The sequence below is a fragment of the Calypte anna genome, chromosome 19 (assembly GCF_003957555.1).
Source record: "Calypte anna isolate BGI_N300 chromosome 19, bCalAnn1_v1.p, whole genome shotgun sequence".
NCBI lineage: Eukaryota > Metazoa > Chordata > Aves > Apodiformes > Trochilidae > Calypte > Calypte anna.
Window position 1 is genome coordinate 10,600,117 of NC_044264.1, and position 18,282 is coordinate 10,618,398.

Sequence of the window (18,282 nt, forward strand, 5' to 3'; positions counted from 1 at the left end):
TCTCATACACCAGAGACTTGTTTACTTACTCCTTTATTATTTATTATATTATTGTTCAGAATCACTTTAAATATTTCTGCATGAAACAGTTTTGCTTGTGTCCTGAGCTTCTTTAGGACTAAGGACTGAGATCATCCCTCGGCTGCCCTGTGACTTAGAGGGTTATTGATCTACTTAGAGATTATCATAAATAAAATTTACATAGATGGCAAGAGCAACAAACAGAGGTTTTGATGTAACAGTGTGGACTTCCCTTGTCCTCCTTTGCAGCAGAAGGCAGATGGACATTAGTTTTGGTGAGTCAGGATGGAACTCAGAGACCTCCGCTGCACTTCCCCCAAGGAGGTCACCTCCTCGCATTCCTCTCCTGTCTGGAAAATGGTCTTCTGCCTCGTGGCCAGCTGGAACCACCACTGTGGTCCCAACAGGGCAAGGTACAGCTTTTTCTGATGAGCTGCTCATGGTAGGGTTGATCTTTGTTCAACCAGAATCTTGCTCCACTGTGTCTGTGTGTGTCAGTAAAGCAGCTGGAAGTCAAAGGGGGAGGCAGAGTGCCTCCACTTCATCCAGTTTGATTCCTACACAGATAGTCTATAAAAGTTGTTCATGCCTTCACTGCCAGATTGAGCAATGAGCTGGAATCTGCTGTTGTATCAAAATATGAACCCAAATGATAGGGAGTGAGACTCAAATGGGCTGGGACATGCTTACTGCCAGAGGCTTGGGTTGTTGCAGAAGCTGGTGCCCAGCTCCTGTGGATTACAAGAAAAAACTGTGGCCTGAGGACACAGAGAAGTTAAGTACCCCTCTTATCTCTGATTTGCTGTTGTTTTTGCCCTCACCTCCTCCCAGCATGGGAAGTTTCATTTTAAGATTTAAAATGCCTCAGGTGTGAAGCAGTTAGTTTGCTGTGCTCTGCTAATCATCCTTAGCTGAATGCATGGAATCCTTTTTCTCTCTAGGGCAAGGTATTTCCAAAGCTTCGAAAACGGAACAGCAACAAATCAGTGGACCTAGAGGAAATGCCAGCTGACACCTCTACAGACTATGTGTTCAGAATTATTTATCCAGGACACAAGCATGATAACAGTAAGTGACCGTGTTTCACTTTGTTAAAAAAAACAACAAAAACAACGAAAACAACAGCAATAAAACAAAAAAACAAACAAAGAAAAAACTACACCAAAACCCACAACAACCAAACACACATAAAAATATGAAACCCTTGAAGTAATATCCTGGGAAGGAACTGAAAGTAACAAACAAGCCAGGTTTTTCTGGGAGTCAGAGGGGGAATATCTATCACAAAATTTCATTGTGTGATAATTATGATCAACAGGTACAGCTTTCTGTAGAGCTTCTTGATGCAGTGAAACTGGTTTAGTGGAAATGGATTTTAGGTGGGGAATCTTATTTATATTTGCTTTGTGTTTTTCAGAGGAAATTTTCAAAATACTCTCCTGGGCTTGCAAACTGAGACGAAAAGCAAAAAGATTGCTTGACTAGCCAAGAGCAGTGTTGCTCCCAAAGTGAGGATATTTTTATTGGCCACACTGCTTGCTCATAATGTTGTTATTAGAAAAAAAAACAAACTCAACTCTTAAAGTACCCCAAGAACTCCCTGCGCTAAGTTTTCCTGGCTTGGAAGCAAGAACTTAACAATAGATAAATAAAGGCCCTTCCAAGGAAACTAAATGAGTTCCCAAACCACCTCATGTCATCAGTGAATACAAATCCCTTACATGCAAGAAGGCATTTCAGCTAGTTCTCAAAACAGGTCCAATTTTATTCCCCTTGGCAAAGAAGCAAGAATTTCCCAGGAAGATCAGACCCTAAAGTTTATGGAGGATTTGGATTTACTGCTTAAATTGGGATTTAACTGCAGCTGAAAAAGCAGAAATCTCAGCTGAACCCTTCTTACTCCTGGGGACTGCCCCACAGTGGTGGCCGTTCTTTCACAGGGCTTCTGCACTTGCACAGGTAAGTTCACACCAGCAAAAGCCCATCCTGCCTTGGCCTGAGTGCAGGTTGTGTGCAGTGCCAGGCAGCCCTGGGGAGCAGTGTTTGCTGTCCAGGTCCTGGCATAGGTTTCAGAGTGGTAAAGAGGCCACAGCAGTGATCAGGGCATGGTGAAGGACAGAGGCTCTCTGGAGCCTTGAATTCCCATGGAGTTTTGCTGAAAGCATCCCCACCTACTGCAGGCTGGCTCTGGGACCTTTCTCTGTTGCCACGTGTTGACACACGTGCTCTGGGAACACAGCCTGTGTCCCATCCAGAGCTGGCCTGCTTTGGATTTGGTGGAACATCCTTTTTTCTGTAAGAAACTCCATTTTCATACCCATTTACAGGAGACTGTGCCTTCGGGGAGAGGGCAGGCTTCAGGTCCTTTGTCTTTGCTGAACGTGTCCTTTTGAGCTTTCCTGCAGAACTGAGTTCTCTCTTCTTATGCTCCTCTTTCACTATTTTCTTTGAGCAGTAACTATTAACTACCACCACTTAGCTGCCAGCCGCTCTGCCTCTGTTGATGATGATGAGGAGGAGGAAGATAAGCTCCACGCAATGCTATCAATGATCTGCTCTCGGAACCTCACAGCTCCTAATAGGATGAAAGGTTTTTATCCTCCTCCCTCTGTGTCCCAGAGCTCTATTGCAGCTCCTTCCACTGATGCATACGACAGTGTTGGCATTATTACAGGGAGAAACATTTCACTCAGGCCTTGAGATCTGGAGACTGAGTGTGCAGAGGGGCTGGGGATGTGCTCACAGCCCAGGGGAACTGGGAACAACAGCCTCTTCCCTCTCCTGTGAGCAGTTGTGCTGCTGAACAGACAAACCTCACCCTTGGAGGCTTCCTGCCCCACCTCCATCAAAACTGGGAATTATAGCATGTTCTCACAGGAGAAGGAGGAGGTATAGCAGCTCTTTGTGTTATCCCTCTATGAGTTAGTTGTGTCAGCATAATGGGCTGGGGAAGGCAGCCTTGTATGAGAAGGGTCAGAAGTGATCCATTGCAGCAAGAGTAAACCATTTGCTGGGCAAGATCAGAAAGGGAGTGTGCCAGCATAGGTGGAATGGGACAGGGTGTAGGGAGTTACAGTTTGAGCCCAGGAATGGTTCAGGAGTGCATGATCTGGATACCTCTACAAGGTAACAGGAGTGTGTAGAGAAGATTTAATGCAGATGTAGTACATTTCTGTGGTCAGGTGCTTTCATTCCACTCCTTGCATTCATAGACCAGGTGGGTTTCAGATCAGCTGCAAGATCCTCCACCTTCCAAACATTTTTTAGCTGATTATTTTCCTAAAGCAAGTCATAACATGAAGCTGCCATTCTGCACAAATGTGTGTGTGTGTTATAAGCATTCAGCACCTAGTAGCTCAGTCTAGAGACTCTTGCTTCCTCAAAGGAGGCAGCTGATGGTGTACAAAATAATCCATTTCTCATGCCAGACCCTCTCCTACACATCTGATTCTAAGGCTTGCAGTTGACCAGAAGACAGGCAGGTGCTGTCAAGGCTTTTCCACTACTTCATGTGGAAACTTACTCCCCTCTAGACTTAACAGTTCCTGCACAGCTCCAGTATCAACAAAGTGTTGTCTTGAGTGCCTGTGCCTGGCATGCTCCTGTTGCAATCAAAACAGCCTCTGCCTTTTCCTAATAACTGGAGTGTATCAGCAAGAACAGAATCTTCTGTTATCAGGCTGTAAAGCAGCTATCAGAAATCTGACACCTGCATAGGAAGCAGAGTGACCACTTGCAAACTTGGCCCTTGGCTTTTTATTTGTTGCATTAGCATGAAAGTGCTTCTTCTGGTACTTTTGTTTCTTAAAAAACAGTGTATCTTGGCTCCAGATAAGATGCTTCTAACTTTAAATAGCAGAATAATTAGTTTGTTTCCAAATGGATGTTATCCCTGGTCTGGTGGGACCAATCATTGTTCTGCCTCTCTGCATTGTGCTGAATTCTGCTTGGGTAGGGTACAAAGGTGTGCTCAGGGAGATGCTCCTCACTTCCTGTGGGGTGCCCAGGTACTTGTCCCAAGGTAGGAACCTCTAGGAACTGATAAAAGCCGACCCAAAGTAATAGAGAGTTCTTGGAAGGTATGGATGGGAAGAAATGGCAAAATACAGTGTTCCCCATGAAAAAAGATAGTGTTTCAGGAAGTTTCTGTGTGTCTGAACTGATTGTGTCTGGCTGTGGGTGATAAGAGGAAGGAGGAAGGTCTAACACTGCCACACAGGTGTGATAAGTGTGATAAGGGGTCAATGGTGTGATCTAAAGCATACGAAACACAATTTAGGCTGCAGTCAGGGGATGGAAATGCTCAGTTATCCCACTAGAACAGCTGCTTTTACTTATTTCATCTTGAAGGTGATGGCAGGGGTAGGAATATGTCTTCTGTTTGAGTAGTGATTCTTGCTGAACTAGACTGGACTGGCTGTTGTCTCTCCAGCAGCATCCCTGTTAAATAATGACAACACTGTTGTAGCAGGTTTGCCAGCCATTTGCTTTTACATTTTGCAACATGCTCGACTTCTGCATGTAGCTGAAGTTACAGATAACACCACTACAATTAAGTAAAAGATGCTGTTCACTCTAATTCTTCACTAATCCAGGTACCTTTCATCTGAATCTTTAGGTTCTGTGGGGTTCTTTCCTTGTTTCTCTAAAAATGAAATGAAAAATTAAAACTGAAAAACCCACTTTTCTTGTCTGTAGACGGGGAGGCAAAAAATAATGATCTAAAAATGTCTGTCCAGTGGTTTTTACTTGAACCCAATAAGAAGCTGCAATAAATACTGGGTCATTCAGCTCCTTCCTGAAGAATTAAGGTGAAGAGCATTTTTGCATCACACTTTGTTTTGTGAAATGAGATACACGTGGCTGCTTCCGCATGAGCCTGTGCTTTTCTGTTAACAAGTGTTTTCACTCCTTCCTCACCTATGCCCACCTTCTAACAGGCACTACTAAAATGCTTTATGCTGCCTTGATTTAAAATGCATGAGATGGTTTGGAATTGCTCCTACCACCACCCAACAAACGTATGTTTTAAAAGCACGGCCCAGGGGACTGGATTTTGCTTACAAATGTTAATTTAGTGACGTACAGTATTATGGAATTTGCCTTAATTTTAATCATGGGTGAGCTGAAAGGCCAGTTATTTATTATGAAACAAAAAAACCCACAAGCTCAAATGCCAGCTGGGACAGCTGAAGAGCTGAAGCCAAGCTTTCTAAAAGCAACTGGTGATTTTTGGGGGGGGTCCTTTCTGAAGCTGGTTTAAAAGGCAAATAGATTGTGGAGCAGGGGTAAGTCAAGAAGCTGCACTGTACTGTTGGATCACATTTCCTGCAGAGCATCCCACTTTTATAGACATTGTGTTGAAATCAGCAGGACTCAAACTATCCTTCTGCACTCAGTATTTTAGGTTCTGGTTCTGAGGGGGAAAGAAGCATCTTCTGAAACACCTGAGTCAGTTTGCCTTTATTTCTTTTATGCTCAGACTTTCACTTTAGCTGGACTAGTAGTTAAATGGCTGATTCCAAAATGAAATTCTAGGACCTGAATTAAATAGGAAGTCAGGTTAGATCTTTTTTGGCCATAAGTAGCATTAATGTAGCAGTACACAAGAGCCCCAGGGCAGTGGTTACTGCAGCTCCCTCCTCTCTGGTCTCTTGAAACATGAACTGGGATGTGCATGGCCAGAAAGGGGGAAATGCTGAAGGGATTTGATTTCATGGGCAGTGACTGTGCACAGCATGCAGCTGGTTGAGGTGTGTTTCTGAGGTCAATGGGATGGTGCTTTCCCCTTTTTGGAATTAAGGTTCAGAGCTTGCTGAGAAGTAAAGCATGAAGCCATCAGGATGCACAGAAAAGGGGGAAAAGTTGAGTTGATGGCTTGTTGTTTTGGGTTTTTTCCCTAGACACCAGTGACATGATTGAGATGCAAGGCTTTGGGGCCAACCTGCTGTCGTGGCAGCTGGAGCACTGCAGCCAAGGCTCCTCCTGTGTCTCCTGCTCCTCAGGCAGCTCTCCCTACGACATTCCCAGCTGCTGCAACTGCATCCATGATAGGTGAGCAGGGAGTTCACCTGGGAGACTTTGTGCATGCCACAGGTAAAAGCAGGGAGGTTTTATTGGCCGTGGTATCAGGGGCAGAGAATAACAATTTTCAAGTAGATTCTAACATAAAAAGATTGAGATATGGCAAGAAATGTAGTTTTTTAAAACTAACCTATTAAACTACTCTCAGGTCACATTTTCATATAAAAAAATTGCATCTAACTTTCTTTGACAAGTCATTAATGACTGCAGTGAGGGGAACATTTTCATCTAGGTTGATGAGGATCTTTTTGATGTATCTAGAGCAGTTGTAGCTGACTGGGCCAGGTTGGATCTGTTTGGAGGCAAAATGCTGTGAGGGAAATGATTTCATAAATGCAGTTTCTCATTGTTGTCCTTTAGCTAAATACATCTTGGTGCAGAGAAAGAATTGCTATGGGTAGGTCATAGAGATCAGCATAAAATTCATTATGATCTCTGTCCCCATGACCCCATGTGTCTCCACAGAACTCCCTTGAAGATGCTATGTGAAAGTATGAAGAGGCAAATAGTTTCCAGAGCCTTTTATGGATGTGAGTGAAGCTTCTTGTATCCAGCCCTTGTGGTATCTGTATGCTAATCTAAAAAAACCCATGGTGTTTGTTTTAGAAGGCAGTTCAAGCCCAGATTTCTTGTTGCAGGCCAGATCACCTCAGGACAGCAGAGTGGACGTGACTCCAGTATCATAGCTTCATAATTCCCATTATTTGTGGGTTTTGCAATGGGAGAAGTGATGCTTAGTGAAGACAGAATGTAGTCTGACACTGTAATGTAATATTCTACTTGGGTTTTACTAGTTTGTCTACGATTTATTTCATCTTTGGCTCTGTTGCAATTCCTCATTCTTACACAGTACAATGCAAGTTTAGTTCACACAGGATTATTAAAATCTCAGTTTCATCTTCCTTGGTGCAGATCTCTCTCTGTTTCCCTCCTGCCCCAACCCCAGGGCTCGCCTACTGCCGCCACTTGTCAACCGTGCGAACCCATCTGTCTGCCCTGGTGAACCACACCATCATCCCACCCGACAGACCATCCAGTGCTGATGGAGGCCTGACTAAAGAGGTCTGGAGCAAGTATCAGAAGGACAAGAAGGTAAGTAGCGGAGTACCTTTTTATGATCATTAATTAAACAAGCTCCCATACTCTGCTGCAATGAGCATAGAGTCCCTTAGGAATTACCCCAGGAATTATTAAAGGTGGTTCAGAGTCTTCCCAGGATCACTTCTTCTTCTAGAGTTGATTCTTATGATATCTTTTATCCTTTCCATCAGGAAAAGGTATGGCAAAGGTATCAGTTCACATCAGATTTACCCCATTACTCCTCTGATATTTTAAGTTAGATTATTTTCATGGGAGACAACTGGACTTGAGCTATGGCCCTAAAGGCACAGCTCTAGTTTAGAAATTTAGTGCCATGCATGCATTTCACTGTCTTCACACCTGATATTAAGTGTGTATGTGCGTGCCTGAGGAAAATAGAGATGTATTGCCTTCAATGCCCCTTTCTCCTGACTGCTGTAGAATTACAAGGAACTGGAATTACTGAGAAGAGTTTACTATGGTGGGGTACAGCATGAGATTCGGAAGGAGGTGTGGCCATTCCTCCTGGGTCACTATAAATTCGGCATGGCCAAAAAGGAAATGGACCAGGTAAGCACAGCTTTCCAGGGAACCCAGTTACATCTGTGGAACAGGTGGGATAGCAAGTGTTATTCTTTATTACAGTTTAATATTCCTAGGTAAAAAATGCTGTGGAAAACACAAGTGACACACACGTTAGCAGAGGGATTTTAATCTCACATTAACATGTCTGTGAACAGACCAGACATAGCTTCTGGAGGCACTTGGAGTTACTGTGTAGAGGCTTAAATACCCAGAGGAAGGTTTGAATTGCACATTCATTATGCTTTTGCAAGGATAAATAAGACATGCCTCTATAAAAGATAAGTTGCCATTTCCAATGAGACACTGTACCTCTTAATACCTCCCATGATGCTGCTAAGGTTGGTCAGTGAATAATTGCCCAGGTTATGTCACAGCCGTATCTCACAGCCTGGAACTTGGCACCAAGTCTATAGTTTCCATTAATGGAACCACAGTTTGCCCATCTCTCAGTTAAATTATCTCCCTTTGCTTATCTCTTTATAACAGTACTGACTTTTTACTTTGCTGACTGCTTTCATTTGTTGCAATTACAGGGCAAGTGCCTTGATAATAGATGGGGCTGGAACCCAGCACTGCTGTGGGTCTCAATCCCTGGCTGCTGGGGCAGATGTTCTGGGCAGAGCCACAGCACTGGAGCAGGACACTGCCCTCTGGGAAAGGTCTGGGTCTGTGTAAAACATGGCTTTTAACTGACATTAGGAACCACCCAAATGTTTGCTGAACTGTCTAGAACAGTAATGAGGTCTGTCCTGGAATATAATTAACATACTTTTCTGTTATTCTGTTATTACCAAGGAGGTAGCACTCATGCAGTAGCTGATCCTGTTCCTTAAATGGATAAGGAGTGGTTTATATATAAAAAAATTTGGCATTTGCTAACTCCCAATTATCTGATATTCCAAGGGGTAGTTTGTATCCCTGTGAGCACCTGCAGATCAGAAGGGCAGACTGACCCAGAGCCTTGTGATGGAAAAAATAGCTATCTTGTGAGCACTGGGCACTTTGTAAGCAGCATTCTTACTAAAAACTGCTACAGTAATTTGATCTGTTTTCTCTCACACTTATCTTAATAAACCACTTCTGGAAACAGATGGAGAAAGACACTCCTAACTGTTTGAGCTGGGTCACAGTCCAGCCATATTTCTAGGTATTTGTATTCGGATTTTCTGACTGCCTTCTGTGTTCTACAAGAATGTCCTACACACACATTCTACATACAGTACACACACACAGTGCACACCTATTCGACTACAGACTTGCAGTACAAACAGCAATAGCCAGCTGCTCAAAACAGGAACAACATGAAAACAGTCATACCATCTGCACGTATGGGAAACTCATTGTGTCCTTAACAGAACTCATCACAGGTGATTTATCCTCTTTGCCCTCTGATGGCATTTTTGCAGTCATCCCTCAGTATCTGGGGCACTCCCAAACATGACTGTCCTCCAGCCTTCCAGTAACTGTTGTGTTTTATGATCCATGACTCAACAGCAACCTCAAGTGACAAACAGCCTGCAGCTCTTAGCGTGAACACTCTGGTGGCAGCTCCAGACAGAGAACCCAGCGCCTGAAGCCAGCTCACAACTGTGGTTTCTCTTCAGCTCTTGACAAGTGACAGAGCAATGAAATTACTACATGTCCCTTCACAGCTCAAGGGGGGTTCTGTGTCTGTCTTTCAGCAGTGGGAAGAATCTGTTTTATTACTGTGGGAAGCAGTGGTGGAATCTGGCCCTGTGCAGGGCTGGGCTGTGTGAGCCTGGATTTCTGCTCTTCAGGAGCTCTCCCAGCATCTGAGTCTGCCCGGGCTGGGGTCTGCAAACCTGGCATTTCTTGCAAGGGCTGTGTTAGAGTTGGGAAGAAGATGTAATGGAATAAGGAATAAAGTTCTTAAGAGGCAGCAATGGCTCCATCAGATTGCATCTGGCTTCTACGTGAGGCTTCACAGGAAAGTCAGTGACATCTTTTGTCCTCTCCTCAACAATGCTGAAGTGTGAAGTTCATGGTGCACACACGTTTATATGAATCTTTTCTGATGGCTACAATGACAGTTTGTTCCCTGCAGTAAATACACAATATCTGCTCCAACCATTGTGCTTTCCAGTCACAGGAAAGCTCCAGGACCCCTTCTGGTTTGAGACACCCCCCCCTCCCCGGCTTCTACTGCTTATTAGTGCTGTCTTTCCAGAAGGACCACCATTTGAGGATCTGTCTGTCTGTCTGTCTGTCTGCAGGTGGATGAAGACATTGCTCTCCGGTATCAGAAGGTCATGGCTGAGTGGAAAGCCTGTGAGGTCATTGTAAAGCAGCGAGAGAAGGAATCACACTCTGCCACCCTGGCAAAGTTCTCCTCGGGCAGCAGCATCGACAGCCACGTCCAGAGACTGATTCACAGGGACTCCACCATCAGCAATGATGTAGGTGCTCCATGCCCTTCCCCTGGGTGGTGCCAGCAGCACGGTGCCCAGGGAAGCAGAGATGCTCCATCAGCCTGGAGCTGCATGCATCCTGTGCAGTGCTTCTGTAACAGAGCTGAGAGCAGCAGTTTTGGGCAGTCCATTGCTATTCCTAAGCAGGATCTGCCTAAGGGGCTTTAAGGTTCACCAACAATGGAAGATACTTCTTTCAGTAGAGGAATAGCTTTTGAGTTCCCTTATTTATTGGTCTATTCGAATCCAGTGTAGAGCAAAAGATTGCTACTAGTAAAGCAACCTGTCATGTCCCTTATTGACAGGTTGGGTGTAATTTTGAAGAGGGGATCTTTGGTGCAGCCCTCAAACAGCTTGGTCACTGATTTCAATAAGGCAAGAGAGAACTTAGTTTGACAGAGGGGTTTTTTTAGCAAGAAAAAGGGTAAAGTGGTTGCATGGTGAAAAGAATTCGAAGGCCAGTCTTGACTTGAAACAGCTGTAACTGAACTGGGTTGTCAGAGGCCTGTGGTATGTTGGTGGTCTTCAATGATCCATCACCTTGATCAGGTATTTTTACTGTTGCTGCAGCTGGAGAAGCTTCACTGCTTTCCAAGGTATTTCTAAATAAATATTATGAAAGGAGGAGACAGATACAAGATCAGAAGTTGGCATTATTGGTAGACTTCCAGTATAAAGATTAAGGAGCTTTCAACTGTTTGCATGCAGGGAAGCTCTACTGCTGGGTGATCCTGTTCACTGATGGATGCAGTCATTCCTCTCATGTCTGTCTGCTACATTATTGGGTTTTGTTTCTCTATTCTCCCCTGCTTTATCCCAATGTTCTTTATCTCCCTTGCCCACCCCAGGTCTTTATATCCGTAGATGAAGCAGACTCAGGGGAGCAGGACTCCAAAGGTCAGGATGACCCCACTTTGACCGTGGTGTCTGCTGAGACACCAGCAGCTGCTGTGGAGTTTGACTCCCCTGACTCGGGGCTGCCCTCCTCGAGGAATTACTCGGTGGCCTCTGGAATCCTCTCCAGCAGCGACGGGCAGAGCGTCTCCTTCGAGGATGGGGCTGAAGAAGAAACCAGCACTGACTTGGGCAGGACTGATCCAGACACAGCACGTGTGCAGAAAGCCAAGCTGGTGGCACTGCAGTCTCAGGATTCTGCCTCAGAAGAGCAGCTGTGTTCCCAGGTGGATTATTTAATGGATGTTGCTTCTGTCTGTGCAGCATCCTACACGGTAGGTCACAACACACAGATCACCTCTCTGCACAGCACTGCTTGTCTAGCAAAGACCTGGACCTGTACTTTTTCAGACAGGATTTAATGAAAGACAATCCCAAAACAGAATTGCAGATGATGGGATGATAACTGAGGATTCCTCCATCGAAATGTTTTCCTCTGGATTTTGAGCTAGATTGGAAATAAGACAGCGAGTAAAATTTGGGTCTTTCTTTTTGAGTGGGAGGGCAGGAAAAGAATGTGGTACAGTTCTAGCAGCTAAAAATCTGTAAGGCCTGGGGACAGGGGTAAGGATGTGGATGACACACCACTCAACAGGATTTTGCTGTCATTTAATTAAAGATAAAACCTACATTTAATCAAATGGAATCATAACTTAAATCTAGATTCAAGGCTCTGCCATCCCTATTCCTGTTGCTGTCATCAGATCAGTAGTTGAGGTTTTGCCTCTCTCTCTGCTGAATGGAAATAACTCTGAAAAAAAGGCTTGACACATTTACCAGGGTATTCATTTTTACCTGGGATTCTGGACAGCAATCAAGTATTCCACTGCTCCCATATGCCCAAAGTGTAATTGTACTGTTTCTGGTTTGTTAATTCTGAGTGAATCTGCATTAACTCCTGGGAATGCTCTAAAGTCAGCAGATCTAACTGAAACTTTTCTCTTCTAGATAGAGTTATTGGACACTGTTGCCTTAAATTTGCACAGAATTGATAAAGATGTCCAGAGATGTGACCGGAATTACTGGTATTTTACTGCTGATAACCTGGAGAAACTCCGAAACGTCATGTGCAGGTAATACAGCTTGTACACTGAACTGTTCTGCCACCATTCATAAACTACAATAATATGAAAATAACAGCCTGTGTAATCAGAAAGATACCACCTAGGTGAAAAAGGAAAACAAAAGCCTAAAAAAGCCCCCAAAAAAACTCACAACAAAAAACCAAAAACCACCACCACAAAAAAACCCCAACCAACCTCAGGTACCTTTTAAACATCTGACCTCTTTTCCACTGAATGTTCTGCCTTTGTTAGCTGTTTTTTTCACAAACCAATGATATGCAAGCCGTGTGTGTCACTTCTGGTCCTCTCTGTCCAAGGAGAGAAAACCACAGGGCTGTGAAATCCCCTGGAATGTTAAGTGTTAAAACGTTCTGAGACAGACACATTCAACAGCTGCGTAAGACTTGATCCTGCGTAATCAAATTAGACCTTTGACACAGTATTTAGCTTTTTAGGAATGAAAAGAGAAGAATTCAGTATTAATTCATCCTGTAAATAGACAATTGATGGCTTTATTTCACAACACACGAAATGCCTGCAGCGAGAGTCACAGTGCAAGTGACTTTAGTGACTCAGGTGTTCCTCTGACTCATTATATATTTTTTATAAAGCTGTTAGGAATTTTCCTGGAAAAATAAACCAAACCTAGAAGTAATGCTTGTTGTTTTATGCCAGTTTGCTGATTTGAATTGTATTTCTCTGGACTTCTAGCTTTATCTTTTACAGCACTCTAGAACAAGACACTTAGGAGCTTCCAGAAGGAGTTGTGTTTTAGCTGAAGGACAAATCTGAGGCCACAACATGGCAAGAGGATTTTTAATCCTATTATCTCATGTTTTCTTCTTTCTGCAGTTATGTCTGGGAGCACCTAGAAATCGGTTATGTTCAAGGCATGTGTGACCTCCTGGCTCCTCTGATGGTTATACTTGATAATGGTAGGATGAGTTTTCTTTTGGAACACACTGGTCTCTTGAGGGAGGTGTGCCTTTAGAAATGGTGTTTCAGAAGAATTTTTGTGCATTACCCAGAGCTTGCTCACCAGGAAAATCAAACTGCAGCTCAAGTCATATTTTCTCTAAATTAATTTTACTAAATTATCAAGGCAGCTGTGCTGTGGCAGTTGCTGGAGCTGAACTGCAGGCTGAGTTCTTTTGAAATGTAACTTATAAAAATGGTCCAGAATTGGGTACTGACTCCTCTTACATCCAAATACTGGTGATGGGGCTAGGGAACAGCAAAGGGGAAAACCCTCATTTTCCCTTCCCCTGCAGTTTAATTTGGGTCAAGGAAATCAGACAGTTTCCAGCACTGAGTGTTCTGCCTTGTCTCTGCAGATCAGCTGGCTTACAGCTGCTTCAGCCACCTGATGAAGAGGATGAGCCAGAACTTCCCCAATGGAGGTGCTATGGACACCCACTTTGCCAACATGCGGTCCCTGATCCAGGTGAGGGGGTTTGAATCTTACTGGAGAGGAGATGATTGTGTGGCAGAGGCCACATCAGCTCAGCCCAGCTCCAGCTGAAGTCCACAAGCAGTAGCACTTAAGACCCACCCAGTCTTCACTGCTTTTTGGAAGGAAAAAAAAGTGTGATCTTGGCTAATTTCAGACAAGAGACTGACAGCTGATGCTTTGCATTTTAGATTCTAGACTCAGAGCTTTTTGAATTGATGCACCAGAATGGAGATTACACTCACTTTTACTTCTGCTATCGCTGGTTCCTGCTTGACTTTAAAAGAGGTAATAATGTTCTGTACCTGTAGTTTAGAGTTATACAAAACTGCTCTGTGTTTTAGTCTAAATGTGTGGATGGTGAGTAGCAGGGGAGAGCTTCCAGCCAGGAAAGCCAAAGGGACCCTGCATCAGGCTGTGCAGCACTCCCTAGAACAAATGACCAACCTGTGCTGCTGTCACAGGGCTGCTGCAGTTCAGGCATCTTCCTGGGGCTGTGTGTGCACCATCTCACTGATACACTGTCTTAATTTTCCTTTAAACCCAATTGTCTTGGTTCACCTGCACAAGTGAATGACAGGAGCTTGGTGGAGGAGAGGGGGGAGGAGATGGAGTTGTCAGTACTGCTCATGTCTGTGTAAGGCCTGTAAGATGTTAGCTAGAGAGGGGGAAATGGTCAATTTGAATAATCAGATGCTCTTGTAATGTTTATTCCCATTCAGAATTGTTGTACGAGGATGTATTTACAGTGTGGGAAGTTATTTGGGCAGCAAAGCACATCTCTTCAGAACATTTTGTCCTTTTCATTGCCTTAGCACTTGTGGAAGTTTATCGAGAGATTATCCGTGATAACAACATGGACTTCACTGATATCATCAAGTTTTTTAATGGTAAGACACTTTTTTAAGAGAGCCGTTTTGATAAAAGCAAGTCATGAGAGTTTGTTCCCTCTCCCTTACCCAAACACACTGTCAGCAGTTGTTCAGTGGTCCTGCTGTTGTGACAAGCCCTTGGCCATCCTGACTCTCTTCCCTCTCCATGTAAACAAACAGCACAGATTTTCACAAGCTCCCTGGTGCTCTTGACTTTGCACATACCACCAAAAGTGTTTTATGAGACACCTTCATTTTATCTATCACCTGCATCCCAGACACCCCAGCATCAGTCCCTGCCTGCAGAGTATCTTCAGCTCAACCTGAGTTCAGCTTTAGATTGTTGAGGTCCCAGGAGGGATGGTCACCAGGATGTGTGGGTCCAGACCTCCTGTTCCTGCTCTGGGGTCGCAGGGCACTGGGAATTCTGTACCCAGTGCCAGGAGCTGCAGCACTAAGGGATTCATCCCTTATTCTGCCTTTAATTCCACAAACCTAACCCCTTGCAGTGCTTTTTGGATTGCTGCTAATGTTATGCTAATTAATTAATGCTAATGGTATGTTAATATCAATGCTAGGGCAGGAAAGTTCCTGCTCCTGAGAGCTAAGAGTGTTTGTCTGTGTCTTTTAGAAATGGCAGAGCATCATAATGCTGAGGAAATTCTGAGAATAGCAAGAGACCTTGTCTACAAAGTGCAGACACTGATTGAAAATAAGTGATCACGAGCAGACTGTCATTGTGGCCTTGTTGTGAGCTACGGGATGGAGCATTTCTTGCACTGTAACTTCAAAATGGTGTTTTAATTGCATCTTCCATGTAATGTAATAAATATCAAAGAGATTTGTAACAGACTTTTAAAAACAGAACTTTTCCTCCACCAGACAAGGTTTGTGTTTGATAGTTCTTGTTACACTCACTTTGTATTTCTAGACAAAATCTTTTTGCATTCTCTTACTTCCCTCTTGAGAAGACTGGCTATCTGTCTATACATTTGAAATACTAAAAAGGGGGCATTTGACATACTAGAACATTTCTATTTTGACTTACTGCACCTTTAAAGCCTGGATGCACGTTGTGTGCTTTGCCAGAACCTTCCATGGAGGCAGGGCTGGATCAGACACTGGACTGGGTCCTTGGAAGAGCTTGGGCTGTGTCTATGCCTTGAACATGGAAGAAAATGTGTGTGAGCTTCTGTCACTGAAACATTTGGATTTGTGTTTAGCAGAGTATTTAGCAGCAATTAAAGTAAATAAGGTTACCAGCTGGGTAAATGGCCTTAAACTAAACACCATGGTTAAGTGGAACAGTGAAGATCTGGCAACATTAGCTAAGAACATCAGTTAACCTTTGCTGAGCTTCTGCTGGTGAAACCTTCATGTCCTGCACGTGCCACAGAGCTGCTTTCATTTTACTTTGCAAACTTACCCTGCACCTCTTCCCCTGTGCCAAGATCTGCCCAGAGTAGTTCAGCTCAGCACAGGTTTAGGACACAGAACTGGGTTCCCTATCGCGTGCTCTCTGCAGAGTGAAGTCCAGAGCAGAGGCAGCAGGGCCCAGCCTCCTCCAGATGACCCACAGGAGCTGAGCTGCCTCCTCCTGCTCTGCAGAGCTTTCTGGGAGCCTTACCCAGAATCCTGCAGACACCATCCAGGTGCTCCAGGTGCTGCTGGGCAGGAATCAGCAACTTGCCAGGTGAAATTGTTGCAGGGGACTTCATTCATGTTGCTGCAGCATCGTGCTGGTTTGCAGAGCCATCCATAAGGTCTGTGCCACTTCCCTCCTGCTTGCCCATGTGCTTCAGAAGCAGCATTTCCCTGTCCTGCAGGGAGGGAAATTTGAGGGGAGAGTTGAAAAAAGAAAACAAAAACCAAACCTCGAGTCCCCCCACTTTGGTTTGTGTGTCTGTTCACTTCAAAAGAGAAATAGTAGTATTTAAAAAAAATAAATTAACAAGAATGAGAAACCCCTGCAACTCACAGAGCCTGAGGAAGTGATGTAAAGAAATACACCTGCACTATTTTTCTTTGGTGTGTTGGGAATGTACTATTGAATGCTGTTGAAAAGAAACAACAAACCTCTGCAAACTTTGCTGTATTTGTTATAACATTCTGTCTAATTGTATTTTATTAATATTGTGTATTGACTTATTTATTTTTTGGGGGAGCAGACTATTCTCTATTGCACAGTTATTTATGTTTAAATGTAACATATAAATAAATACTTATCATCAAGGCATTCTGTGGAGCTCTTTGGAAGCAATTTCTGTTTGCCCAAGGTAACTTCAGAGGTGGAACAGGGCATCCCAAGGGCTGTCTGGGTAATTAACAGGTTTGATGAGCGAGCATGGGCTGCTGCAGGAAGTGATATTTTAAAGTTAGCAGGTCATCCCTGGACAAGCTGCTTATGTCCCTTTGATGATTTGAAGGGTACATTTAGGTTACCTGCAGTGTCTGCCTGAGAGCACCCACAGTCACACCCAAATCCCTTCATGGATGCAGCTGGGGTGGCTCTGAACCCCCCCCAGAATGCCCCTGACCTCCTCTTGAGTCCCACAGAGCCCCCCTGCTCCCCATGGGCAGCACAGCTGAGTGCTCTGCAGCCCCTGACAAGCTCAGCACCCCTGTGGTCACCAAAGTTACCAGGCAGATCCAACTCACCACAGTCCCAGCTTGGGGTGCTCCTGATCCACAGACACCGGGAGGGCCTCAGCTTCACCACCTGCAGGAGAGAGCAGGGACAGGGGTGAGGTGAAGGCTCAGCCAGGATGCAGCTCCAAGTCCTTACCCTACTACATGGGCCTCGTGCACCCTCCCCAGGACACCCCAACCAGGTCCTGCTGCCCAAGGTGGCCAAGAGGGCCCCAGCACAGTAGCCCAGTGGCCAGCATGGGGCAGTGGCAAGAGGGGAGCCTCACCTGCGGGCCATGGTCACCAGCACGGATGGGCTCAGCCCTGCAGGACCCCGAGTGGACAGAGGGCTGGTTACAGGCACTATTTTCCAGGTTTTTCACCGATTTTTGAGGCTGGAAAGAATTCTTGCTTTCCCCCAGCATCACCTCCCCTGCTCTGAACACGGGAGACTCTTCAGGTTTGGTCTGGGAGAGGTCCAGACCTGCTGAGCAATAGCACCCAACCAGAGAGCAGCTGTGGATGGGGAGAAAGCAACGCTCTGATCCCTGAGAAATCAGACACAAAGTGAAGCATCTGCATGCAAAGCACAAGGAGGAAAATCCAGAATCCTGTTTCAGATTTCAGTGCATGTTTATTTCAGTTTTATATTTATTTCAGGCAAGTGCTTATTACATGGATATTATTCATGTTGGATACCTAAATTCTGGAGCATGAGGAGCCAGTATAGTACAGCTGGATAGTAAAAATACAATATGTACAAAATTAGTTGTTTGTTTGTTTTTTTCACATAGCTGATGTATCCAAACACATAAAAATATTTACAGTCTAGGTTTTTCAATATTTAGTATTTCAATAAACTGGTAACACAGTGACACGTCCTCACTGTAAACACAGATGGCATTTGCCCAGTGCCGAGGCTGCAGGGCAGGGCTGGGGGGCTGTCCCCACCTACAATCAGCAGCTTCAGGAAACATTCCTACCGGGAGGAGCACTGGAAAGGCTCCTGCCCAGGAGGTGATGGGCACAGGGGATGCTGCTCCCCACTCCCACCACGGCAACACCTCGGCCGGTGCCTGAGCAGAGGGAAACACACTGCAGGGTGGGTGCAGTCA

At 44.7% G+C, this 18,282-nt stretch overlaps 1 protein-coding gene across 2 annotated transcripts in view; it reads left to right on the forward strand.

The window, feature by feature from the left end:
- SGSM2 (small G protein signaling modulator 2) overlaps positions 1-16,775 on the forward strand; it is a 40,260-nt gene extending 23,485 nt beyond the window's left edge. Inside the window, exons 10-24 of one of the 2 annotated variants that reach the window (XM_030462237.1) lie at positions 274-434; positions 963-1,089; positions 2,477-2,611; positions 5,925-6,075; positions 6,571-6,635; positions 7,052-7,197; positions 7,627-7,755; positions 10,005-10,187; positions 11,048-11,428; positions 12,102-12,226; positions 13,070-13,152; positions 13,552-13,661; positions 13,859-13,955; positions 14,390-14,557; positions 15,171-16,775. In XM_030462237.1, coding sequence (XP_030318097.1) covers positions 274-434; positions 963-1,089; positions 2,477-2,611; positions 5,925-6,075; positions 6,571-6,635; positions 7,052-7,197; positions 7,627-7,755; positions 10,005-10,187; positions 11,048-11,428; positions 12,102-12,226; positions 13,070-13,152; positions 13,552-13,661; positions 13,859-13,955; positions 14,390-14,557; positions 15,171-15,259 — 2,150 coding nt within the window. In that variant the 3' untranslated portion in view covers positions 15,260-16,775. The remainder of the gene's footprint in view (positions 1-273; positions 435-962; positions 1,090-2,476; positions 2,612-5,924; positions 6,076-6,570; positions 6,636-7,051; positions 7,198-7,626; positions 7,756-10,004; positions 10,188-11,047; positions 11,429-12,101; positions 12,227-13,069; positions 13,153-13,551; positions 13,662-13,858; positions 13,956-14,389; positions 14,558-15,170) is intronic. The other variant, XM_030462236.1, reaches the window with a different exon arrangement.
- Positions 16,776-18,282: the final 1,507 nt, after the last annotated feature.